The 26,723-nt window shown below is 39.6% G+C and overlaps 1 protein-coding gene across 2 annotated transcripts in view; it reads left to right on the top strand.

The window, feature by feature from the left end:
• Window positions 1-9,927: 9,927 nt before the first annotated feature.
• Window positions 9,928-26,723, top strand: part of ATIC (5-aminoimidazole-4-carboxamide ribonucleotide formyltransferase/IMP cyclohydrolase) — a 29,479-nt gene continuing 12,683 nt past the window's right edge. The window contains exons 1-11 of one of the 2 annotated variants that reach the window (XM_054723349.1): window positions 9,928-10,027; window positions 10,330-10,456; window positions 13,283-13,359; window positions 14,483-14,549; window positions 18,769-18,857; window positions 19,386-19,537; window positions 19,838-19,994; window positions 22,075-22,200; window positions 23,574-23,681; window positions 24,325-24,410; window positions 25,466-25,555. In XM_054723349.1, coding sequence (XP_054579324.1) covers window positions 10,009-10,027; window positions 10,330-10,456; window positions 13,283-13,359; window positions 14,483-14,549; window positions 18,769-18,857; window positions 19,386-19,537; window positions 19,838-19,994; window positions 22,075-22,200; window positions 23,574-23,681; window positions 24,325-24,410; window positions 25,466-25,555 — 1,098 coding nt within the window. In that variant the 5' untranslated portion in view covers window positions 9,928-10,008. Of the gene's footprint in view, window positions 10,028-10,197; window positions 10,457-13,282; window positions 13,360-14,482; window positions 14,550-18,768; window positions 18,858-19,385; window positions 19,538-19,837; window positions 19,995-22,074; window positions 22,201-23,573; window positions 23,682-24,324; window positions 24,411-25,465; window positions 25,556-26,723 lie in introns of those variants that run through there. The other variant, XM_054723348.1, reaches the window with a different exon arrangement.

Genomic DNA, 26,723 nt, shown 5'->3' with positions numbered 1-26,723 from the left:
TACTTTTTTCACAAGATTTAGGGTCAAATTTATGTCTTTATTATATGTATCCCTTATTATCTGCCTCCCCTTACTTCATGAGGGCAGGAATTTTTTCCTGTTCAATCCACTATTACACCCCAAGATTCTAGAGTAGTGTGTGACACAGAGTGCTCAGTAAACATATATTGAGTGAATGAAAAGTGAGTCAGGGATGGCCTCTATGAAAAGCTGACAATGAGGAAAGATGAGGCTGTTAAGGGAGGAAGGCTTGCAAGTGGATGCATGCCCAGGATGTTGAAGAAGCAGCCAAGAGCCCACCAGGCTTGCAATGAGACAAACAAGAGGGGGAACAGTGGAAGAGGACAGGGAAGAAGGGGCAGATGGCGTAGGGTCTGTAGGTCATTACAAGTACTTTGACTTTTACTCAGAGTAAGAGAAAACGCCACTGCAAGTTTTAGAGCAGAGTTGAATCATGATTGTAATCATGATTGTATATGTTTTAAAAGGACTTTTCTGTCTGGCCACTCTGTTGAGAATAGACTGCAGGGACAAGAGCAGAAATGAAAAGAAAAAAAAAAGTCAGAGGCTGTTGTAATAACCCAGGAGGCAGGTGACAATTACTTGGCCAGATTGGTGGTCATAAAAAGATAAAAAGTGGTTAGATTCTTTGGGGGGTGGGGGGTGGTAAGGGGGGATGTTGAGTCCCACAATGATTTTGATGGTCAAAACAGCTCAAATTTTTTACCTTCATTTATTTCCCAAATTCCCAGCAGTTTATGCTGCAGACTTACCTTGAGGCTTTGTGAGTCTCCTAACAGCTACACTCTCAATATAACTACCCCAGAACCTTTCTGAAAAAAGGGTTCAATATATATACATTATAATATATACATATTATATGCTACACACACAAATTTTTTTAGGTAAAGTTTGTTTGTCTCGAAGAGCTGCATATATTGGAGCAGATCTCAAATCCGAGAGTGACTTACCCACAACCCTTGGGAACCAAGACAGGGAGAGTGAACGCCAAGGATTTGCCTGTAGCTGTAGGTCTAGTTATCCACTCAGCCATTAGTAGTCAGCTTTAAATCCCATTCCTTGTCATCAAAAGCTGTTGAAAAATCATTTTTCACAGACAATTTAGGTCACATACAAACTTTAACACATCATGAAGCAGGCAAGTCTCCTTTTGGAGAACTATACATGGGGCCGGAGGCAGGGAGCTTCTGTAGGCTAGAGAATAAAGAACAAGGACAAGACAAATGGGAACTATTCGATTGGCCGAGACCTCAGAGTCAACCTTGTCTGAGGCAGAGAAAGAACAAGAAGTCCTCACTTAACGTGGTCCATAGATTCTTGAAAACAACAATGTAAGGAAACCAATTATACCAATTGATGTAAATAAGAGTTAAGGTCCCACAACACATTCCTGGTCACAAAAACATCAGCCAACTTCTAAATAAAGACCCTAAACACTTCTAATATTAAACATTGAAGTAAACGTGAGTTATGCATAAATTTAAGAAAGATTAATTAAAACAAGTCGGATAAATCTCTTCTAGTACACTTATTTCAGTTGAGAGTTTTTGGGACACCCCACCCCCCTCACATGATGTTCTCTTCTCTCTCTCTCTCTCTCTCTCTCTCTCTCTCTCTCTCTCTCTCTCTCAGACAGGGATAATGCAGACAGTCATTCACCTCACAGGCACTTCTTTGGGACATGGAGGAATCCCAAGGCCCCAGAGAAAACCGACACCGACGTGAGGAGAATGGGCAAACTCCACAGATAGTGACCCGCCAGAAATCAATTTGTTTTTCCTCATCAATGTTATGAAAAATTGTTACAGACAGACAGACATGAGCAGAGCAAGGATGATGGGCCAGGTACAGAAACTCACCAAGGAAGAAAGTCCCAGATGCCTAGCAAGGGGCAACCTGGGAAAACAAGAACCTCGTCTCCAAGGACCAGCTGCATTGACTTATAACCTGCCCAACACCAACCAATCAGTGGAGATGAGACCCTGAAAGAGCACACCTGGAAAGCTGCTGAGTATCCTGCCGAACATTGAGACATTGGAAGTTAAATGTGAAAAGGGAATCCGGAATGCTTTGGTCAACCTTAATCGCTCTGAATGGTCAGAGCTAGTCACTCATTGTTTAGTTGAGACATTGGTATTTAAAGCAACTCTCACCTGTTAATCATATGTAAATTTTTGCTGATTGTCTATTATTGGAATTTCCTGCCTAAAGGATATGGGTGTATCTCAGAACCTCAATAAAAGGGATAGCAAAGGCCAGAGCAGTGAGTAGTCCTCTCACTAGAGGTGGACTCCCGCCTGGCCCCCCCATTTACCCAAATTAACTCTTTTCCAGTCTCTTTTCATTTTGATTGCGGCCTTCTCCAGAAACCAGACCTGAACAGGAACCCTGAAACACGCGGGACATGAAAGGGGCTCCCACAGTATCCTACTGAGACCCTCCCCTTAGTGCTCCCCTAAGATTTCCACCTGCAAGAGAGAGAGAAATACTCACAGGATGAAGGACCCAGTGCAGACTCTCCGCCAGGGGAGCATGCCAAGCCATTCCCTTCCCCCTTCTTCCCTCTAAGAGACCCCACAAGACTTACAACCAGTGGAGCAATGGGCAGCAGCAGCTCATCAGGGGCCTGGACCTGTCTCCAAGGCCCCCTGTTCCCTGACTTCCCAGTGAGCTAGGGCAGCCCAGCCTGGGCTCTCCTGTGGCTTCTTCTATGCCCTTCCTTGTTTCACTGTCCTAAGTATATTATTGCTGTGGCCAATAAATTCGTACTTACTTTGCTACATTTTGTCTCTTGATTGAAATCTTTCCTTCAAAAAGACAAGAACCGAGGTTTCATCATCTCCCTGATAACAAAATGACACTATTCAAGGAGCCCAGCATTACCAAGTGGGGGGATTGGCTGACTGGCTATATTGTGTTTCTGGTCAAGCAGGGCCTTTACGGGGACAGAGGACACGGACATTATCTGAGTGATTATCAATGTTCTGACGTGGCACTCTGGGCAGGGCAGCTCCATCTTGGGCCTAGGAAGGTATTGCCACACAGAATAGCACATTATACCCAGAAATAGCAGCTTAAAACCATAAACACCTATTACCTCACAGTTTCCAGCAGCAGGGTACCTGGGTGCTGGCTCAGGGTCTCTGGGAAGTTATAGTCAGACTGTCTGTCAGCTGAGGCTGTGGACCTCTGAAGGCAGGACTGCGGCTGGAGAAGGAGACCCCACTTCAGTGCCTGGCCACTCAGCCTCACCACAGGGCTGCTCCTGACATGGCTGCTGGCCTCCCGATCTAGTGACCAAGAGGCAGGAAAAGCAAGGGTCTGAGGTGGAAGCTGTCCCGTCACCTCTGCAGTGTGTATAGGTCACAGAGACCAGCCCTGCTACAGTGTGAGATGGGACCACACAAAGGTGGGAAGATTGGAAGGTAGGCATCATTGGGGACTATATTGAAGACTGAGTACCACAAATCTTTTTGTCAATTTCCATGATTTTCTGCACAGTAACTTCCTGTGTACCACAAGAGGATTGATAATGAACTATTTGTTAAACAGTATTTCACTCTTATTTCCTTACATAAGGAAGCTGGGAGGAATGATTTTTTGCCAAGTTACTGACATGTTTTGCATTTAATGTTGGCATTATCTTGATTTTACCAGGTGTCATTGAAAAGTTTTTGGGGTTTTTTTTGCCTGAAAACTATTTGCTTATCTTAATGGCCCAATGCCAACCCAGCGCAAGTGGGTATTCTATAAACGCTTGTTGAATGAGTAAATCTTTCAAATGATCTAATCGAGTTCCTTCATTTTGATATTAGCCTATGGATTCTCAGCCCTCCAAAAGCCCTCGTGCCAAAGCGATCATATTTCCTTCGTGTGGCAAATTGGCAGGTGGAAATACATTAAGACAAGAAAGGGGTGGTCCTTCTTAATACATTAAGCGTCCTGTCAATCACCTGTGACTGACACTATACTTTCGGTCCAGAAGACAAAATGATCTGGGCGCTTAACATGTTAAGGATGCAGTATAAGGGTGGAAAGTGTATCACCTCCACAGTGTTATTGGGCCGATGTTGCAAATTACTGCTCCAGAAAAATATCTTCTCTTTTAACACTAATCACCACTATTACCTGATCTGAAATGGGGTATTGTTTTTTGTTGTTGTTTTTTTTTTTTTTAAGAAATCAAAATGCTTTAGAAAAGGGAAGGAAACCATAGGGTCCTTCCTTAACTTTGCTAGTGAATCAGGGATCATCTGGTAAACATCACTTTAAGATTTCAAATGAGAACTGGCCCTAAGGCAATAAGGTACAAGATAAACGCACTTTAGTATGAAATACGAAGAGGGAGAATTAGGAAGACAAGACCAAGGATAAGAAGAGTATAGACCACTGTACTGCTTTCTTTAAAAGACTATCAACGCATACATAAATATGAACACATAGCCACATATAAACTTGGGTTATTTATATACAATATTTCCTTAAGTGTATAATATACTTTCTTTCTCATATTATCATTTTCTAAAATTGGAATCCAACTTAAAATTAATGTGGAGTGTTATCCCTCTCCTACTCAACAATAAAAAACTTGATTCCAGTCAAGGGCATGTACCTTGGTTGCAGGTTCCTCCTTTCCAGCCTGGGTCCTGGTTGGGGCTCGTGCAGGAGGCAACCAATCAATGTGTTTCTCTCATATCGATGTTTCTCTCTGTCTCTCCCGCTCTCTTCTACTCTCCTAAAAATGAATGGAAAAATATCCTTGGATGAGGAAATAAATAAATAAATAAAACCAATGGTTTACTTTAGAATTGAAAAATTCAGAGATTGCTCCTTTTAGGCTGCAATTTATGCTCCCAGATGTCTTTTATTCTTAGCTCTCTCAATACCTATTAGACTGAGCAAAGACTTCAGAGTGGGGAAACACAATTCCAACTCTACCGAGTCCTAGCACTGTGACCTTGTGCTTCTACAGGTCATCACATTCTGCATCTGGAAAATGGGGGTAAGAATAGAATTTCCCTCATTGCATTATAATGAAAATAAATGAGAAGAGTAACTCATTAAGTGGAAAGCATAACTGGTTGGTTATCTACAAATGTAGATGGTTATCTTTGAGATGCTGCCTTGATGCTGATGACCCAAGGAACGACCTCTGCTGCTCCCTAGTGGTGGCATCTTCTCCTGGAGCACTATCTAGAAATAAATTGCTATCCTCACTCTTTGAGGAGATGCTTTTCCTTGGATATACTTAATGTTTTGTGTGGAACAACTGCATGAACTCATGGAATAAAGAATATTTATAGAGAATAATCTAAACAGAAAATGGTTTAAGTATTCTTCTGCAATTGCACTTCCTTGAACTTCTCTGCCCTCATTAAGCTTAAATGTCCTGAGTGCCCTCCTTTTATTCATTCCTGTCCCCTTGCCCTTCCCACCTTCGAAAGTATGAATTTGGGGAGGGGGTGGGGAGAAGCAAGCCTATACATGAGTTTATGCCATGAGCACTTTGTTCACTCACATTTATATTGTTACACATAATTCCTCTGAGCCCTTTCTAGTTTGCATTATCCTTAAAAGTGAAAACTAATAATTTTATTTAAAGATAGCTTTACCTAGATTATTTTCACTTTTAGACAAGTTTAAAATTTTTTTTTGAGAAAAAAAATTATTCTTTTTTTTTTTTAAATGTTATTTCAAGGACCTATCTGTGCCCTGTACTCCTTTGCTACTATATCCATGTTGAATCAATGGTGCTAAAAACAAAAACACAAATAAAGGAGATGTTCTTAAATGTTCATTGAAAACCCAGCATCAAAAAGCCCAAATAGATTATAGTTTGGGTTTCATAAAACTTAAACTTAAAAATTACATTTATTTATAGTTGACATTTAATGACAAAAATAAGTGATAATAAATTATACCGATGCTTTTCTGAAATAATTCTGCTGCTTGGAAATCTTTTGTTATGCAGATTCAATAATAAATAGATGCAGTGTATGGTCTCTTGGGTCTGACATTTAATCTTAATCCTAAACTAGATTTTTCTGGGGGAAGGAGACATATGACAGGTGACAACTGTGCTTCATCTTCTAACTGAACATATGGAGAGTTTTTTCCTACTCTTGAAGAGATACACATGTTTTGCTTCAAGAAAGCTTTGAAGTATTTCATTATGCTCTTATTGTTCTAAGTGATTGAAAATATTTTTCTTTTGCTATTGATTTTTATGTGGAACTCTGCCCAGTGTTAACTGAAGATTTTAGTTTAACCTTGTACACTGACCTTTTATCTCCAAACACTTAAGGTATTGTTTCAAGTTCTGAAAATACAGTTACATAATATTAAAGATTTGATTTTTTTGTATAAATTCTGAGAAACTACACCTGATTAAATGAGTTTATCTTCATAAAGTGTAGAGAACAGTGTGCAGCATGTAGTGATATATAATTGTTAGCTACATATTTATAATGGTACATGGGCATTGCTACAGCTATATATTTGTAATGAGTATTACACATTGGTAGAAGTCAGTCTAACATATTTTATTTTAAAAGCTATAAAAAAATATATAAGTCCATATGATATGGGATTTTTTGGACTGGAACACACAGTGTTCCCCAGAATTCTTTGTCTGTAGGAGTCGAAGAATGAAACCACAGACAGAAGATGGTATAGCAAAGTGGAAATTTATTGAAGAACTAGAGGCCTGATGCACAAAATTTGTGCAAGAGTAGGCCTTCCCCTGGCTGCCGGCACCGGCTTCCCTCTGGCACTGAGACCCGACCTTCCCTCCAGCTGCTGGAAGGCACCTGGGACCCAGGCTTCCCTTGCAGCCCCAGCTTCTTCTGGAAGGACATGAAGTCTAATTAGCATATTAGGCTTTTATTATTATAGACAAGTACAGACTCCCAAATGGGGAGGGGAAAGAATCCCACTGAGTTCCTTTGTCCCCAGTTTAGAAAAGCTGCAGTTTTTGTGCCTCGACATCCCCTCTGATTGGCCACTAATCCCCTTTGATTTGGTCACTATAGCAACTCCTGAGCTCAAAGGTCAAACCTCACAGGGGACATGTGAGGCCCTCCTTCTTTATTTTGTAAATATAGACCTTTGACTACTCCCAGTTCCCTTGTCTTATGGAAATATAACTTCTGCCTTTCCCCTCTCTTATGGAAATATAACTTTTTTTGCAGCTCTGTAGCCTGTGCTTTTTCCATGGACCCCTTTAATTTTTAAAAATTCCCTAAACCTGCCTATTTCACCCCAAAAATTCCTATTTCACATAAAAATTAATTCAGATAAATTTTTTTATGAAAATCTTATTATATAAAAATCTACTTTTCCAGATACTAAGTCAAATACTTTAAAATCTATGTATATACTCAACTACTTTACTTCTAAATTTAAAAATGGACAGCCTTAGCCTGTTTGGCTCAGTGGGTAGAGCATCAGCCTGGGGAACGAAGAGTCCCGGTTTCAAATCCAATCAAGGGCATGTACCTCGGTTGTAGGCTCCTCCCGGGCCCGGCCTGGGCCATGGGCAGGGCAAATGCAGGAGGCAACCAATCGATGTATTTCTCTTACATTGATATTTCTCTCTGTCTTTCCCTCTCTCTTCCACTCTTTCTAAAAATAAATGGAAAAATATCCTCGGGTGAGGATTAAAAATATAAAAATTTTGAAAATTTGAAATTCACATGCAGGACAGATCCTGAGTGTCTAGGTACTATTTATGTTTCTCTTATTACTAAATCTCAGCATTATTTTATTTTTTCTTTGCTACCTATTTTCTATAAAAACTTTGTCGATATAAGAAATGTCCCAACTTGTAGATAATTTTTATAAGAGTTTACTTGAGCCAAACTGATGAACTGTGCAAGGGAGCAAGACCAATAATGCTCCTCAGAACACGCTTTGTGGCTTCTTTTAGGCACTTTACATGACGGAGGACAGACACCTAAGGACGACTGGAGAAAGCAAGCAGGGGATTGGATTACAGCAGTGGATTTTCAGCCTTTTTCATCTCATAGCACACAGAAACTAATTACTAAAATTCTGCAACACACCAAAAAGTATATTATATTTTGGCCCATCTGACAAAAAAAAAATAGGTATAATTTTGATCCACTCACACTGATGGCTATTGTTGTGTTGGCTGTTGTCATTTTTTAATTTGACAATCTAAGGGAAAAGAGGTCAGCATGTTTTAAAAATTCTTGGGGCACACTGGTTGAAAATCGGTGGAGTACAGGATAGTTAAGATTTTGTGCTCTCTTGAGAATTAATAACTTCAAGGGGTATTATTTCTAGTATTTCAAAGTTGTGTTAACCTAGATGCATAAAAACAATGGACAGGGCTTGCTTAAGGCAAAGATAAACCTTTTATATGACTGGGGCATGACTACCCACCAAGACCTGCCCAGTCAGGAATTTATGATCAGATCACCCGGTGAGGTTAAATTCCATAGAACTCCTTTTTTCCTCCACAGCAAGGAGAAAATAGGCTCCTTTCTGCAGCTGTGAGCCCCAGCTGAAGAATAAAAGATAGGCAGTAGTATTCTTTTGTAATATCTTACCTTATAATAGACAAATATGCAAATTGACCGCACCTTCGCTATGCCCAAGCCACGCCCACCAACCACGCCCACCAGGAAACCGTTGCAGGGACGTTGGGGTGTGGCGGAGCCCAAGGCTCAGCGGGGAGCCTGCACAGATCGCAGGAAACCACTGGGGGTCGACTCCTGCGATCCCTAGCAGGGATGTTGGGTGCGGCCGAGCCCAAGGCCACCGCCCGGGGCCAAGCCCCGTCCCTGAAAGAAGGCAGAAGGCGGTGGCCACAGCCAAGGCCTGGGTCCCAGGTGCCGGCAGAAAACTGGTGCAGGCAGTCAGGTGAATGAAGGTCTATTGCACGAATCTTCGTGCAAACGGGCTACTAGTAATTTTAATAAAGAACAATTTAAAAAGTCTCTGTAGACAGTAGTATATATATACATATATATATGCACATTGTTATTTTCAAAGAGAAATGAATATATTCAGTTTTCCTATTTTTTTAAAATATATTTTTATTGATTTCAGAGAGGAAGAGAGGGGGGGAGAGAGATAGAAACCTCAATGAGAGAGAATCATTGATAGGCTGCCTTCTGCCTGCTCTCTGCTAGGGGTTGAGCCCACAAGCCCATCATGTGCCCTGACCAGGAATCCAACAGTGACCTCTTGGTTCATAGGTCGATTCTCAACCATTGAGCCACAGCTGGACAGTTTTCCTATTTTTTAATGAATTAAAAATAAATCATTATTCTTCTCTGGTGTGACTCAAATAATATTTACTGATTTGCAAGGAGATGCAGATTTCAAGCTATTTTGTCAGGTGGAATCAAAAACTCAAATGAACGTCCACTTTGTTTTGCCTCTACTGTGGGAACTGTGGAGTCAATCACTTAATCTTTAATCTTTAGGTCTTCCGTTTATTTTATTTTATTGTTTGACGTATTAAAACGCGAGGATGGTAGGTGATTGCCAAGATGCGGTCTACCTTTGCCACTGCACGAGCTTCTCCTAGGATTGCCCTTACAGTCTGCACCAGTGCGTTCGATGCTTCCATCTACCTTCCAGCCTCTGGGGGCAGGCCGCGGGGGGGCAGCGGGCGGCGGCTCCTGCGCCCTAGGGCTGCCCCATTCCCGAGGGCGGGGACGAATCAGGCCCGCGGGGTGAGGTTGGGACGGGAATCTTTCAAGTGTAAATTTTGGGTCCAGGAAAGTCAGAAGGAACCCCACCCCGCCTTCCCTTTCAGCCCCGAGGCTCCAATTTCGGGTCCTACAATGAGCGGGGCGGGGCGCGGGGCGGGGCGGCGGGTCAGGTGACCCATCTGGTGCCCGCAGGTCCCGCCTCACTCTCTTCCGGATCCACAGCCGCTGGGCCGCTCCACCTCCCTTTACACGTGGTGTCTGCCCTGCCCCCCTGCTCGCGCCGGACCCCTAAACGTGCACCATGGCACCCGGCCAGCTCGGTGAGCCCCTCGCGCGTCCTGGGTGATGGGCGCAGCGCAGCCCGCGCCCCGATGCGCCCTCTCCCCGCGGTGGCGGGCGCTGGGGGGCCGGCTGCGCTGCAGGCCTGGAGGCCCCGGCCCGCCGTTGTGCGCTGCCTGGGCTCAGAAGGAGGCCCCGAGTCTGGGCCGGGGGTGGCGTGGGCGGGGGTGATGGTGGCTTGAGATCCGTGACTGCCCTTCCCAAAACGCACCCCATCCTAAGGCCTTGGAGAACATGCTGTCAGGTCCAGCGACCGGGGAGGAAAACATGTCTTCTCTTTCAGCCTTATGTAGTGTCTCTGACAAAACCGGCCTTGTGGAATTTGCCAGAAACCTAACTTCTGTTGGTTTGAGTCTGATCGCTTCTGGAGGGACCGCAAAAGCGCTCAGGGATGCCGGTCTGGCGGTCAGGTAAGGCACAACTTGGTGTGTAGGTTAATTAAGTCCCATCAGAAAGTAGTAAGATCACGTTAACCAGAAAGTAATGCATGCCAGGCACCGTGAGTGAAACCCTTTATTTACTCGTGCCTGCAGTGCTGTGAGGTTGGCACGCTGCTGACCCCTTTATAGGTGAGGAAAGTGCTGCTCAAGTTTACAGCGTTAAGTAAGGTGAGAACCCCAGATGTCCATTTCAGGCCCCCCCTTCCAAGCCACTTCTTATAAGAAATTAACTTAGGCGGGCTGTTTGTTTTGCAAGACAGACTTTATAATTTGCATAATCTGTTTTGACTGGCTCTTTAGTAAACTGTTGACATCAAGATTCAAGCCAGCCTCCCTTCCTTTAGCATCTTTGGTAACCATATGAAGTCATAACATCTATCATTCACTCATTCCTTCACCCACATCCATTCATTACCCCGCGGAAGTGATAGGGAGAAGGAATAATAAGCAAAAGAAAAAATAATAAGCAAAAGAATAATAAGCAGTTCTTGACCTCAAGGAGGTGGCATTCTGGTGGGAGAGGGAGTCACCACTGAAAATGGAGAAAATGAAAAAGGCTTTAATAAGCTGATGTGAGAATTCAGAGGAAGGCCATCCCCATCCTGAAATATATGTTAAAAAAGGACTGAAAGATCTGTCTGCTTTTTTTTTTTGTCATGTGGACGATGTTGCTACTTGACCTCTAGATCCATGGGGTGGTAAAGTATTACCTTTTTCCTCTTGTAATCCTGCCCTAAGTGGGCAATACACAGCTTCCCTAAATTCACAAAGTTCATATGGCAAAAATGCCTCGCTGTATATGTTCCAAAGTCTTTTTTGCTGCACCACTCTGATGTTTGCACCACAACCCCTAAGAATCATGGGAGGTGGAGCGGTGAGAATACAAAGTCTGAACTGTTCTTTCCATTCTCCTCAGTGTGGGATTGTTTGTAGTTGGGCCCTTCAAGTTAAGCAAGACCCTCACTGTATCCTCTTTTCCCCCTCCAACAAACTTTGTATTATGGAGACATTTCAGACATAAAAAGAGAGAAAAGTATGAGCCCTCGTGTTGCATACCTATCCTCCAGTTTAAATATTTATCAACTCTTTAGTCTTGTTTTATCTATCTGTACCTCTACCTATTTAGCCCCATTGTGGTAATGTCTTTTTTTTTTTATTTTTTTTTATGTATATATTTTAAATATATTTTATAGATTTTTTAGAGAGGAAGAGAGAGGGATAGAGAGTTAGAAACATCGATGAGAGAGAAACATCGATCAGCTGCCTCTTGCACACCCCCTACTGGGGATGTGCCCGCAACCAAGGTACATGCCCTTGACCGGAATCATACCTGGGACCCTTGAGTCCGCAGGCCGACGCTCTATCCACTGAGCCAAACCGGTTTCGGCTTTTTTTTTAATTTGGGGATGTCAATATATTCCCTATTAAAGTGAGACTGACTGTTTACATTTTTAAATATATATTAACTCACATAATTCCTACACCAACTAAGTATAGATTTTTTTTGTTTGTTTGTTTGTTTTGTTTTGTTTTTTTAGCAATTATCCTCAGTTGGAGAAACTGGATTTTATTTTTTAAAATTCTGGGAAAGGGAATTTTTTGAAAGCTTTTTTATTGATTTTTAGAGGGAGAGAGTGAAAAAAATCAATCGGCTGCCCCCTGCTACAGGGGATCGAGCCTGCAACCCAGGCATGTGTCCTGACCAGGAATAGAATGGTCAACCTTTCAGTTCACTGGATGACAACCAACTGGCCAGGACACAAAGGGAATTTAAAAAAATGTTTTCCTATTTAATTTTTTAATTTACTGATTTGAAAGAGAGAGAGAGGGAGAGAAACATCAGTTTGTTGTCCCACTTACTTATTCATTGGTTGCTTCTTGTATGTGCCCTGACCAGGGGGATTGAACCCACAACCTCGGCATATCTGGAAGATGCTCTCACCAACTGAGCTACTGGGCCAGGGCTCTGGGAAAGGGAATTTTAAATTGGAAATCATAATGTCACCAACTTGTCTGTTTATATTGGAACTGGGAGTCCTTGGACAAATTCAATCATTTGCAAATGGCCCTCCTTAATCTACTCAGGAAATTCTGTATTCTATTGGTGGAGTTTGCTGTTTTAAAATGTTTATAATTTTTTTACTATAAAGGCTATATATGTTCATTGTAGAAAATTTGAAAAATGTGGAAAACTATAGAGAAGGTAGTAAAATGGTTTATAATTCTTTTAACATGTTGATGTATTTCCTTCAGTGTTCTTATAATCATTTATTTTGTAGAAGATACTTTTGCTTCATTTAACATATAAGGTGGGACAAAAGGAAGTTTACAGTTGTTTGTGTGGAAAATAATACAATAATAAGTAATAACATAAGAATAAATTGTTTCAGATACAACTATAAACCTACTTTTGCCCCACCCTGTATTGTAGGCTTTTTTTTTTTCATGTAATTAAATTTGCTTGTAAATCAGTGATGGTGAACCTATGACACACGTGTCAGCACTGACATGCGTAGCCATTTCTGATGACACATGGCCGCATGCCGAGGATGAAACATTTGCTGCTCCTGAGGATGAAACATTTGCGACTAGAGTCTTGGAGTTAGTTTTTTCCTCAAAGTGACACACTACCCGAGTTATGCTCAGTTTTTTGGCGAAGTTTGACACACCAAGCTCAAAAGGTTGCCCATCACTGTTGTAAATTCTTCCAGAGAGAGGGTTCATGTCAGCTTGGTAATGTGGATCAATATTTAAATTTTTTTCAATTTTTTCATATTTCTATTTATCTATTTTCAGAGATGTCTCTGAACTGACGGGGTTTCCCGAAATGTTAGGGGGCCGTGTGAAAACCTTGCACCCTGCAGTCCATGCCGGTAGGTAGTGGGTATTTTCCATTTAAAATAATCAGTGGTTTTCAGGATTAGTTTAGTTGATTACTTTGTAGAATAAACAAGGAAAAAATCCGTAGGTTATATTGATTGCGTCAACATTTGCTGCTAAAGTTCATAATACATTAGAACTTTTTGAAACTCTAGTTTGCTTTTTATGTGATGAATTCAGATTGTTTTCTTTTGCTTGCTGTTAGTGCTAACCTGAGAATTAACTTAGTGATAGTTCCTGCTGGAGTTAATGAAAATATTTAGATTTTATCATGATTCAAACTTAGCATACAGCATGACATATAACTGACTTTTAAAAGAATTCTTTTTCAAAGTACTTTACTTTGTTCGTTCATCTGAGACAACGAATTGCGTATTAATAAAAAATAGTGAAAAACAAGTATATTGCTAACTTACCAGTTACAGTAAAATATGGCAGAATAAAAGGCTGTAAGGCTAAGAATTAGACAAGCCATTTACTTATTGGAGCATATAGATTAATAAAACTGGCAACAGTTATGGGAAATTCCTTTTACATTTTGTTGATTAAGAAAAGAGAAATCAAGGGGGCATAAATGCTGATGGAAGGAGACTTGACTTGGGGTGATGAACACACAATACAAAAGTAATTGATGTATTATAGAACTATACACCTGAAACCTATATAATTTTATTAACCAGTCACCCCAATAAATTCAATAAAAAATTTAAAAAAAGAAAAGAGGACTCAGGAACTGATAAAAAATAGTCTTTAAAAATATATTTTTATTGACTTCAGAGAGGAAGGGAGAGGAAGAGAGAGAAACAAATGATGAAAGAGAATCATTGATTGGCTGTGTCCTGCATGCCCCTTACTGGGGAATCAAGTTCAAAACCCCGGCATGTGCCCTGACTGGGAATCAAACCGTGACCTCCTGGTTCATAGGTCAGTGCTCAGCAACACTGGCTGGGCAAAAAGAGATTTTTAAATATACCCACTAATCTTATTTTAACTCTGTGTTTGGTATTCTTAATTAGGCTATAGTAGAATTTTCAACTTGATTGAGGAACTACATTGGAAAGAAGTGCCTTATTCTGGCTTGTTTTTTGAACTAATATTTTAACTTTGTTAAATTAGGAATCTTGGCTCGTAATATCCCAGAAGATAATGCTGACATGGCCAAACTTGATTTCAATCTTATAAGGTAAAAATTCAAAGTTGAATTTTTAATACAGGAACAAAGATGAAGCGTATGCCAGACCCGATGCCCCTTTTTATCGAGGGGAACACTTAAAGTTTAAGATTGTCTAATAACTAAGCTGTACACCTAAGACCAATACAAAATAAAATAAAGAAAGGATTACTATTAGGTTTAGTTTTATAATTGTTGACTGTAAACTATACAGCATGTACAGCATGACACGGAATGTATTGAGTACCTTCTGTGTCATGCTGTACATGCTAGCTAGCATTTTGGTTTTGCCAAGTATATATTACCAAAATGGGTACTTAAACTAAAAACAACCTTTGCTTTTTTAGGAAGTTATGATGTAAATTTTCATAGCTATAAGCAACTTAATTATTTGTATAAAGTTATTCACTGTTTCTTTTAAATATATAAACAGCTTTATTTGGATACAATTCACATACCATACAATTTCCCAATTTAAAATATACAACTCAGTAGTTTTTTGTATATTCAGAATTGTGCAGCCATCACCATGGTTAATATTAGAACATACTTATCACTTCCCTCAAAATAAAAAAAATAGCCATTAGCATTCATTCTTCATTTCTCCAAACATCCTCTAGCCCTAGGCAACCACCAGTATATTTCTGTCTATGTGGATTTACCTGGACCAAACATGTCCAATCAGTGGAATCCTAGAATATGTGGTCCTTTGGGATTACCTTCTTTGCATGTTATAACATCAGTGCTTTGGCGGGTTTTTTGTTTTTTAAGAGGCAATAAGCACTTATTTGAGATTTTTTTTTTTTAAAGCTATTCCCAAAAGTTCTGATTCAGGCAGAAACCTAAAAAGTGTTTTGATTAGGAGACAAAGGCAAAAGGCATTTATGAGAAAGGGAAGGGGAAAATTATATCAGTAAAAGAAAGGCATTTCTGTTGGTGCAAATAAGCTGACATAGAGACACTAAGTCTAAACAGTGTTTTTAATTTTCAGTTGGAAGTCATCAGTTCAGTAGTCATAATATAGAGTGTCCCCCAAAAGGGCAGTTCCTATGGGATGGCAGCTCCAACTCAAATTTAAAGCTACTCGGTTTATATTATTTTTTTATTTTCCTTCTTTTGATCAAGATATTTCCTTGAAAGCATCACTGATCAATTATTAGAAAGCAGCACTATCAGTAATTAGTTTTTGCTGTAAAATAATTCATTATATAAATATACCTCATTTGTCAGTTCATTAGTTGATGAACATTTGGATTGTTTCTATTTTTTGCATGTTAAGAATAATGCAGTTATGAACATTCATGTACAAGCTTTTTTTTTTTATGGGTTCATATTTTCATTTCTCTTAGGTATATACCTACGAGTAGAATTCCTTGGTTTTATAGTAACTTTATGTTTAAACTTTTAAAGAACTGCCACACTGTTTTCAAAGTGCTACATCATCCTATATAATAAAACCCTAATATGCAAATCGATGGAACAACGGGTCACTATGACGCGCACTGACCACCATAGGGCAGACACTCAATGCAGGAGCTGCCCCCTGGTGGTCAGTGGGCTCCCACAGGGGGAGTGCCACTCAGCCAGAAGCCAGGCTCACAGCTGGCAAGCGCAATGGCAGGAGCCTCTTTCGCCTCCGCAGGTGGGCGGTAAGGAGCGAGGGGTATCCTGGACTGCGAGAGGGCGCAGGCCGGGCTCAGGGACACCACCACCCCCCACCACCACCCCTACCCCCCACCCCCCACCGCCAGTGTACGTATGCCGTGCACCAGGCCTCTAGTTGTACATAATACCCTGAAGCATTGTACAAGGACCCTAATTTCTCCACATCCTCACTAATATTTGTTATGTATTATTTTGATTTGGCCATCCTAGTGGATGTGATGTATCTCATTGCCATTATGATTTACATTTCCTAATGATGTTGAGCATCTTTTCATGTGCTTATTGGCTATGTGTATATCTTTGGAGAAGTGTCTGTTCAGATCCTTTGCCCCTTTTTTTAATTGACTTATTTCTCTTTTAATTATTAAGTTATGCAAGTTTGTTTTATCCCATTCTGTGGGCTGTTTTCACTTTGTGGTGTCCTTTGTAGAGTTTTTTTGAGTATTATACTTAATGTCTTTGAATCTCTGTAAGTTACTTTTTATGTAGAAGTGTGAGGTAGAGGTGCAACTGAATTCTTTTGTATATGGCTACCCAGTTGTCCCAGCATCACTTGTTGAAGACTATTCGTTTCCTATTGAATGATCTTGGCACACCTGATCTATATCTCTGTTGTTATGCCAGCGCTATACCATTGTAGCTTTGTGGTAAATTTTGAAATAGAGAAGTGTGAATCCTCCAACTTTGTTCTTCTTTTTTTTTTTTCCTTTTCAAGTTTGTTTTGGCTATTCAAGGTCCCTTGCATTTCCATATGAATCTTAGGGTCGTCTTCTCCATTTCTGCAAAAGAAGGAAGTTGAAGTGGGATTGTGTTGAATCTGTAGATCAATTTGGATAATATTGCCATCTTGGCAATATTAAATCTTTCAGTCCATAAACATGAGATGTCTTTTCATTTGTTTAGATTTCCAACAATGTTTTGTACTTCTTCATACACATGTCTTGTACTTTTGTTAAATGTATTCTTAATTTTTTTTGTTTTTGATAGTATTATAAGTAGAATTGTTTTCTTGATTTCACTTTCAGATTGTTCAGATATCCTGCAACCTTGCTGAACTCATTTATTAATGCTAATGGTTTTTTTTGAGAGTGGCTTTCTTAGTATTTTCTATTTATAAGTCATGTTACTTGCTAAGATAGCTTCACTTCTTTCATTAGTCTTGATGCCTTTTATTCCATTTTCTCTGCTAATTGGCCTGGCTGGAATCTCCAGTACACTGTTAAATAGAAGTGGTAAGAGTGGACCTTCCTGTCTTGTTCCTAGTTTAGAGGAAAGCATTCCGTCATTCACCTTTAAGTATAAAGTTAGCAATGGGTGTTTCTTAAATACCATTTATCATGTTAAGCAAGTTCTCTTCTTAATTTGTTGAGTGTTATCATGAATGAGTGTTCAGTTTTGACAAATGCTGTTAGTGCATCTATTTAAATTATCAGGTGGTTTTTGTCCTTTATGTTACATTAGCAGTTTTTTAGATGTTAAACCAACCATACATTCCTAAGCTAAACCATACTTGGCTATGGTATAGACCTCTTTTAGTATTTTGCTGGATTCAGTTTGCTGATATTTTGTTGAGGACTTTTGTGTCAGTATTTGTAAGAGATACTGGTCTTTTTCTTGTGACATTTTGTCTGGGAAATGTTCTCCTCCTCTTCTCTTTTTTTTATTAGTTTTTCCAGTTGAGCTTATTTCACTGGGGAGCCTGCAACAGAACTCCTCACATTGCAGCCCTAGGAGTGGACGTGTTTCACTAGTTGTTCATTTTAGATCAGTTCTGGATTTTACATTGTTCTTTTGGCCTTCCATTGTTTTTCCTTTTTAATTTAAATTTAATACAATATTATTAGTTTCAGCTGTACACTCGAGTAGACATTATGTAACTTACTAATTGATCGTTCCAATAAATCTTGTACCCATCTGACACCATATAAAGCTATTAGAATATTAACGATGTATTCCCTTTCACATCCCCATGACTATTTTGTGACTACCAATCTATACTTCTTAATCCTTTCACCTTTTACCATCATGGTATATGACCTCCCTGAAGACAAAACAAATAAAGTTTTTTGATGGTTTGATAGTGTAATGGGCAGCAACAGTGTGTACTGAGAGCATCTGCTCTTAACCCTTTGCACTCGCTTGTTTTCTCGATTCCTTTATTCTACTCGGGATTTAATTTTTTAAATACCCCAGATTTTACAAAGCGCGGCAGTAGAATAAAAAACTGGAGTTTCTTTTCATACAAACTTATTTATTTGGATTTTTTTATATTTCAAATTATTGATACATTCAAAGAGTATAAAAAGAGCTGCTACCGATGCTAACCATGTCGAGTCACACTCGACATCTGAGTGCAAAAGGTTAAGCTACTTCTATTAACCTATGCTCAGCCACATGGGAGATTTGGACTTTTCAACATAACTTTAGAATTCTAACCTGTCAGACTCACAGTTTATGCTTTAGATCTTTTTTGGGTTTTGGTTGTATATTAATAGCGACTGACTTATTTTTTCTACGTAGCTGCCATGTAAGTTGAATTTTAATGACAGGTATGTTCTTCTTTTAGAGTTGTGGTTTGTAATCTGTATCCCTTTGTGAAGACAGTGGCTTCTCCAGATGTAACTGTTGAAAAGGCTGTTGAGCAAATTGATATTGGTAAGTTGGGAAAACCATTATTTGAAGACTGACAGAGGAGAGGTTTTTAAATTTTAAACAAGATTTTGTTTTGAAATTCACTATTGAGGGAGTAGGAAATAGTTACTGCTCCCAGATTGTACTCTGGGATGACTCTAATTCATCTATATTTTCGCAGCTATTTCTTTTTTTAAATATACTTTTATTGATTTTAGAGAGGAAGGTAGAGGGAGAGAGAGCTAGAAACATCGATGATAAGAGAGAATCATTGATCAGCTGCCTCCTGCTCGCCCCACACTGGGGATCAAGCCCGCAACCAGGGCATGTGCCCTGACCGAAAATCGAACCATGACCCGGTTCATAGGTTGACACTCAACCACCGAGCCATGATGGCTGGGGTGCAGCTATTTCTTTGTGTAGGGATTCACTTGGGTTGTCTTTTTCCCTTATTGTTTAAGTCAAGAATTAAGTGGAAGTCTGTGTACAGTGACTGTATTGCAAAGAGGTTAAACCGATGTGAAAATACAAATCCAATTTTGTTTTTGAAAGGTGGAGTAACCCTGCTGAGAGCAGCAGCCAAAAACCACGCTCGAGTGACTGTAGTGTGCGAACCGGAGGACTACGCTGCCGTGTCCACAGAGATGCAGAGCTCCGACAGTAAAGACACCTCCTTGGAGACCAGACGCCAGTTGGCCTTGAAGGTGGGGGTGCACTTTTATGTGGTGCCTTGTTTGCAAAACCAAACGGTCCTCAGTTCTTACTAGTTTGTACCATCCACCAGGGCTCTGCTTGGAGGGAGCTGCTACCCTTTTGTTATAAAGGAAGAGACCAAGTATTAGAGAGATATTCCCTTAAAAAGATCAACAGAGAATTGGAAAGGGAGTAATTCACGGTGCTATTTAGTATTATTTGGGGTGTAGTTGACTATATGATAAAATAAAACCATTCTGTTCCCACTGGGAAATGCTGCTTGTGGTTCACCGAAGTTCCACTTTTTGTAGGCTTTCACTCACACGGCACAATACGATGAAGCAATTTCAGATTACTTCAGGAAACAGTATAGTAAAGGAATATCTCAGATGCCCTTGCGGTACGGAATGAACCCTCATCAAACTGCAGCCCAGTTATACACACTGAAGCCCAAGCTTCCTGTCACAGGTAAAGGCTGAATGTTCGGGTACATGGTTTGCTGTGTCCATAATTTACATTAGGGTTTACTCTTTGTTCTGTATTCCATGGGTTTTGGTAAATGCATGTCATGTAGTCACCTCAATACTATCACCCAGAATAGTTTAACCACCTAAAAATTCCCTGCATTCCACTCCTCTCATGCCTGCAACCACAGATGTTTTTACTGTCTCCATAGTTTTATTGTTTCCAGAATGTTATAATGTTGGAATCATATACTATCCTGCCTTTTCGCACTGGCTTCTTTCACTTAGCAATATGCATTTAAGGTTTCTTCATGTCCTTTGGTGACTGGAGAGCTCATTTCTTATCACTAAATATATTCCATTGTATATGGATGTACCATAGTTGGTTTTTCCATTCACCTATTGAAGGACATAAAAAATGAAAGGACAATTTTTGACAGTTATGAATATAAGCTGCTAAAAACATTCAAGTATAGGTTTTTTTTGTGTGTGCCCGTGTTTTCAACTCATTTGTATAAATACCTAATATTTTTCCCAACCAGTGTGGCTTAGTGGTTGAGCATCAACCTATGAACTCAAGGTCACAGTTCGATTCCTGGTCAGGGCACATGCTGGGGTTACAGTCTTGATATCCACACTGGGGGGCATGCAGGAGGCAGCCGATCAATGATTCTCTCTCATCGTTGATTTTTCTATCCCTCCCTCCCTTTCTCTCTGAAATCAATAAAAAAAATTTTTTTTAAGTTTAAAAAAAATAAATACCTATTATTTACTATTTATTGCCTATTTTGTTTCTCCTATGCCTCTCCCATAAGCTCCATGAAGACAGTGAATTTGGGGAGAGATGGGGGGGCTATTTTATTCATAGCTAATATCTCAAGTACTTAGGACAATGCCTAATATTGCAGTAGGTACTCAGTAAATTGTGTGTGTGTGTGTGTGTGTGTGTGTGTGTTTATTTCAGAGAGGAAGGGAGAGTGAGAGAGGGATAGAAGCATCAGTGATGAGAGAGAATCATTGATCAGCTGCCTTCTGCATGCCCCACACTGGGAATCAAACCCATAATGGGCATGTGCCCTGACTGGGAATCGAACCATGACCTCCTGGTTCATAGGTCGATGCTCAACCACTGAGCCATGCTGGCCAGGCTTCAGTAAATATCTGGCAAAGTTTTACATTTAAAAGTATTTAGTACTTAAGATAACACAAAGGAAATGCAATTATTTATAAATTTTATTTTAATTAGTGGCCCACAATTTTTTAAAATGTGCTGAACTTACAAATGTTTATTCATAAGAAGTATTAAGTTCTAAGAAATCCTGCCATTGTTAAGAAAATGCAGAGCTCTGAATGGCAGTCTTCTTTTTAACTGTGTTTCCAGTTTAGGCAGAATCGACGGAGTTGGCTGTAAATGAAGAAAAAAATACACTTTTCCCTGCTTTCACAGCTCTTGGCACTTTGGTTTGTGATATTATGTCTTAAATCAACAAAGCTTGTAACTTAAATTTTATACTGTCTCTGTAATTGCCATACTTGATTAATCTTAGTTCTTTACTGAAATGGATCCCTGGTTATAGTGTTGTCGTTCTATCTCCCTTACTGGATTGCTGTTTTAAAAAAAATTATTTTTATTGATCTCAGAGAGGAAGTGGTGGGGGTGGGGGGAGAGGGAGGGAAAGAGGGGAAGAGAGAGATAGAGAGAAACAAACATCAGTAATGAGAGAGAATTGTTGGTCGGCTGCCTCCTGCATGCCCCACACTGGGGATCGAGCCTACAGCCGAGGTATGTTGACCAGGAATCGAACCGTAACCTGGTTCATAGGTTGACACTCACCCACTGAGCCATGCCGGCTGGGCTCTGGATTGCTCTTGGTTTATTTCTACATTGGCTGGATTTGGTAGTTTGTGTGCACATGTGCTTGTGTGTTTTAACTTTTCTCATCAAGTTCTTACATATGTTTGTGTAGATCTGTTTGCCTCTTCACTTAAAACATATTTGCGCAGTTCTGATGCAGGCTTTAAGAAATGTACACATATCTGACCTATTGACCAGGTGGTAATGTATGTACATTTTCTATATGTAGTTCTAAATGGAGCCCCTGGATTTATAAACTTGTGTGATGCGTTGAATGCCTGGCAGCTGGTGAAGGAACTCAAAAAGGCCTTAGGCATTCCAGCTGCTGCCTCTTTCAAGCACGTCAGCCCAGCAGGTAAAGCACTGCATGCCGGAGCTGTTCCAAATGCACTTCTTTCTCATTGTAATAAGAACTGGTGAGTTCCTGTGGGAATGTAGACATTCTGTGAAGTCTGAAGCCATATTTTCTCAAGCCTGTTAACACTTTCAATATAGTAACATCATAAAATCTGATAATAAAGTAACACACAAAGATATTTACAAACATACATCATTGTGAGATGGGAAGATTAGGAACTAGTTGTCTTGGGAGTGGAAACATGAAGTTTTAAAAAAGAAAAAAGTAAAATGACTTAATGCAGCGTGACTAAATAGTTGCCCACATGTTGGAAGATGGAACTGAGCGGCCTAAAGAAGTTATTCTTAGGACACTTTATCTGTAACTTTAGAGCCATCGTGTGAGATACTTTTCTGCTTTTTTACATTTAAGTCAACATCACCAGATCTGTTGACAGTCCAACACATAAATTCGTCCTCTGATGTTGATTCAATGTTAAAGTGACTTGAGCTGGGAAGAAGTAAACGTCATATGGTGTGAAGCAGGATAGAGAGTCAGTAATGAAGTAAACCAGCTTCATACACATGCCTGGGGCTGGCCAACTTCAGACACGTGGCTCTGTTTTCAGAGGCCAGAGAGGGGAGGTTCTCTCCCACCTCCCCTACAACTCTATTCTTTAACTAGAGGCCCAGTGCATGAATTCGTGCACGGGTGGGGCCCCTCTGGGTGGCCTGCAGGGATCAGGCTGAAACCCACAGTCCAATGCCACCTGCAGCTCCTGCTCATCCCGGCCCCACTGCGTCTGCCACGGGTTCGTACCCAATCAGTCTCGTGCTGCCGAAGCAGTGCTCACCAGCAGTGAGCTCTGCATCTGATGCCCTCCCAAAGGCAGTGGCCTGCAGGATCGGGCTGAAACCGGCTCTCCAACATCCCCTGAGAGGTTTCAGTTTGTGAGGGCGCAAGCCAGGCCAAGGGACCCCATCAGTGCACAATGGAGCCAGAGAGAGCTGCGGGAGGGCTCCAGGGTGTATACGGCCCATCTCGCTCATTCCCCATTGCCGGACCCTAGCAGTAAGCTAACCTACCAGGCAGAGCGTCTGCCCCCTGGTGGTCAGTACACATCATAGTGAGTGGTTGAGCAGCCTTAGCATATTATTAGCATATAACGATTTGATTGGTTGATCAGGCGACCAGTCACCAGATAACCAGATACTTAGCATATTAGGCTTTTATTATATAGGATTATCTGGCCAAGCAGATTTTTGTTTAATTTGGCACAGGTGCTAGAAATTATGCTGCGTAGACAATGTTAAGAAAAATTTTGCCTTGATTTACGAGTTGACAAGTAATAACTTGAAGTTTTTAGCTTATTTTATGGTTTTCTCCATCAGGCGCTGCTGTTGGAGTTCCCCTTAGTGAAGATGAGGCCAAAGTGTGCATGGTCTATGACATGTATAAAACCCTCACACCCATAGCGACTGCATATGCACGAGCAAGAGGTCAGAAGAATAACGGGGGTTTTGTGGTGTTCGTTTTGTTTGTTTTTTTTAACAGAAAAAGCAATGTTTTATCTGAAATAGAATAAAATAGTAACAACTCTGTTTCATTATAAGATTTTAAATTATCTTTTTTATTTATACTTCTGAATGATTGTATGAGTGCCTCAGAATAAATTTGTTTATAGAAGTATGTTAGCATTTTAATGTAATAAATGGAAACATAATTGGAATCTGATGCATGTAATTTCAGATTAGGCTGTTGAATGCATTTGAATTGCTTAATATATGACTAAAATTGCATGGTTATTCTCAGCTATACTGAATTTGGTTAGAATTATGTTTCATACATATCTAATTTGTGAGTTTAATAACCTGTGAATATTATTATAACATTTATGGGAGATTATCAAGAAACCTGATGTTATAGTTTACCTTCTATAACAGGGGTTAATAAACTATGGTTCATGGACAGGATCTAGCCCGCCACCTGCTTTTTGTAAATGGTTTGATTGGAACAGGGCCACATCCCTTTGTCGATGTTGTGTCAATGGCTGGTTTAGAACTACATAGGTCAGTGGTCACACGAGAAACCATGTGGCCACAAAACTTAAAAAAAACCCACTATCTTAATTTTTATTTTCAGGGGCCGATAGGATGTCTTCATTTGGTGACTTTGTTGCCCTATCTGATATATGTGATGTCCCTACTGCCAAAATTATCTCCAGAGAGGTTAGTGGGCATTCATGTATCTTGATCCATATATGACTGAGTCAAACTTTATTTGTTCAGTGTTTACTGAAACCGTAACCTATAATAGTTATATTTATACCATGTATAAATTAATTTATCATTTAGAATGATCATATGTTATGTAGAACATGAATCTTGACTGAATTATAATTTCTAGATTTAGTGAATTAATGTTTCAAATACATATTTGGCTGTGAAGATAAAGTTTTAATTAACTTATTTAATTCTTTTAAATTTTCTAATAATTGTTATCTTAATTCCAAAGTTATTTTTTCTGAAAAGCAAAGGATGCCATCTTGGATGGTGATGCAATAATGAACTTTACTGTAAAGCTCCATGAGTCTATAACAAAAGAGATTGTATAATGGGAAAGATTATAAACTACTCTGAAAAACTAATCTGAGTACCAAACAAGTATTCCAGAAAAGTGAGGGTGGTGCTGGGAGTGAGGAGACAGAAAAAAAAAAAAAAAAAAAGATAGCTCAAATAGCTTAAAGAGGGGGAAAAAAAAGGTAGAAGTGAAGGCTTAAAGGGACATGTGGCTTGACAATATTTAGGGATTCTTCCCATGACCACTGTCATCTCCAACCAGAACATGCTCTTTCTAGTGCAAAACACCACCCCATGAACAGAATAGTAAGTAATCATTTTTCTTCCTAAGGGTATTAGAGCAAATCATTCATATATTGGTTAAAATGCAAATGACAACCAAAAACTTTGAAAGGACAGCAGATGAGATGAGTTCAGCTATAGAAAGTTATATTCTAACAGGCTTATCTTTCCCTATCTAGTACAGTAAGTATGTCCTCACTTAAGGTTGTAGATAGGGTCTGTGACTTTAAGCAAAATGATGTATAGTGAAACCAATTAATGACTTAAATAAGATTAAGTCCCTCTGGCATCTCATCCACAAAATGACATTATTTGAGGGCCTGCTGGATTAGCATTATCTGTTGGAGGTAGAAAACAGAATATGTGGCAGCATTTGATCAGGTGTTTTGTAATTTTTTAAAACAGAAAATACTTATTTATAGGTATCTGATGGTATTATTGCCCCAGGATATGAAGAAGAAGCTTTGAAAATACTTTCTAAAAAGAAAAATGGGAACTACTGTGTTCTTCAGGTTAGTGAATTTCATGTCTGAAACAATGCTCTTTCATTTTGTGTCCTTTCCCCCACATTTAATCTGTCCTTGCTGACACTCCTGAATCCTGCCTTTTTCTTTTTCTTTTTTTAAACTATTACTGGGTTTAAGATGAGGGTACCTTCCTTACTCTTAATAATAAATTTCTAAGCGGTTCAAATAGTGTATTTACACGGTTTTCTATTCAAAAGGTATTACAGGCCATTTGAAGAAAAGTCTCCCAACCTTCCCTCTGCCATGGTTACCTTGTTTAGGAGCATCTAGTATTTAAAATTTCTTTTGAAATTTGAAATATTTCTTTTGAAATATTAATTTTAAAATACATGTTTAGCAATTATGTGCATTTTTTCCCCCTTCCCCCCCCCCCCCCCGAATAAACACAATGCTTCACCACCTTGGAATTTTGTCCTATGTCTGTGTGTCTTATCTACGCAGTTATCATTCTTTAGCTGCCACACAATCCCTGCAATGAATTACCAGGGAAAGAGTCTTAGGAGAGAAATTACATCAGTGCTATAATTTTGATACTTCTCCTAGATATTGTACAACAAATTTTGTCTTAATGAGGATGTGTAAGGTTCCCTATTTCTCAATGCCATTGCCACCACTGTGTTCTTAAACTTTTTCATCTCAGCAGTAAGATAGATGAAAACGGCATCTCATTGCAATTTTAATTTCTCATTCTGTATGGGGTAAACATCTTTCTACATTTAAGAGTATTTTTACTTTCTTCTTATGAACTGTCTGCCATACTCTGCTTATTTTTCTAATAGGTTGTTGAGATTTTTTTTCTTACTGATTTTTACAAGCTCTTAAGTATTAGGGAAACTAGCCCATAGTTTTATTTTACAATGATAAAGCAAAGAGTTAATTGAGTTGAAAGTAAAAACTCATGCTGCTGTTTTTCAGTAAGTATTGATGTCAGAAAGTCTATAGAATCTCAGCTCCATATAATGGAAGTTGTTGAGTACTTACCCTTCATTGTAAGATGCCAATAATTGTGTCATTCACCATAGATTCCACATCAGCTTTTTAAGGAAAGGTAACATTTTAAATATACTGGTGCATACTTTTTTGTCCAAGCTACTTGATAACAAATTCAACCATTCAGTTAGCTGCCATTGTGTTCTCTAATTTCTTAATCGTG

The sequence above is a fragment of the Eptesicus fuscus genome, chromosome 11, assembly GCF_027574615.1.
Source record: "Eptesicus fuscus isolate TK198812 chromosome 11, DD_ASM_mEF_20220401, whole genome shotgun sequence".
Lineage (NCBI taxonomy): Eukaryota > Metazoa > Chordata > Mammalia > Chiroptera > Vespertilionidae > Eptesicus > Eptesicus fuscus.
Note: the sequence above shows the minus strand (reverse complement) of the source record. Positions and strands in the feature narration are given on the sequence as shown.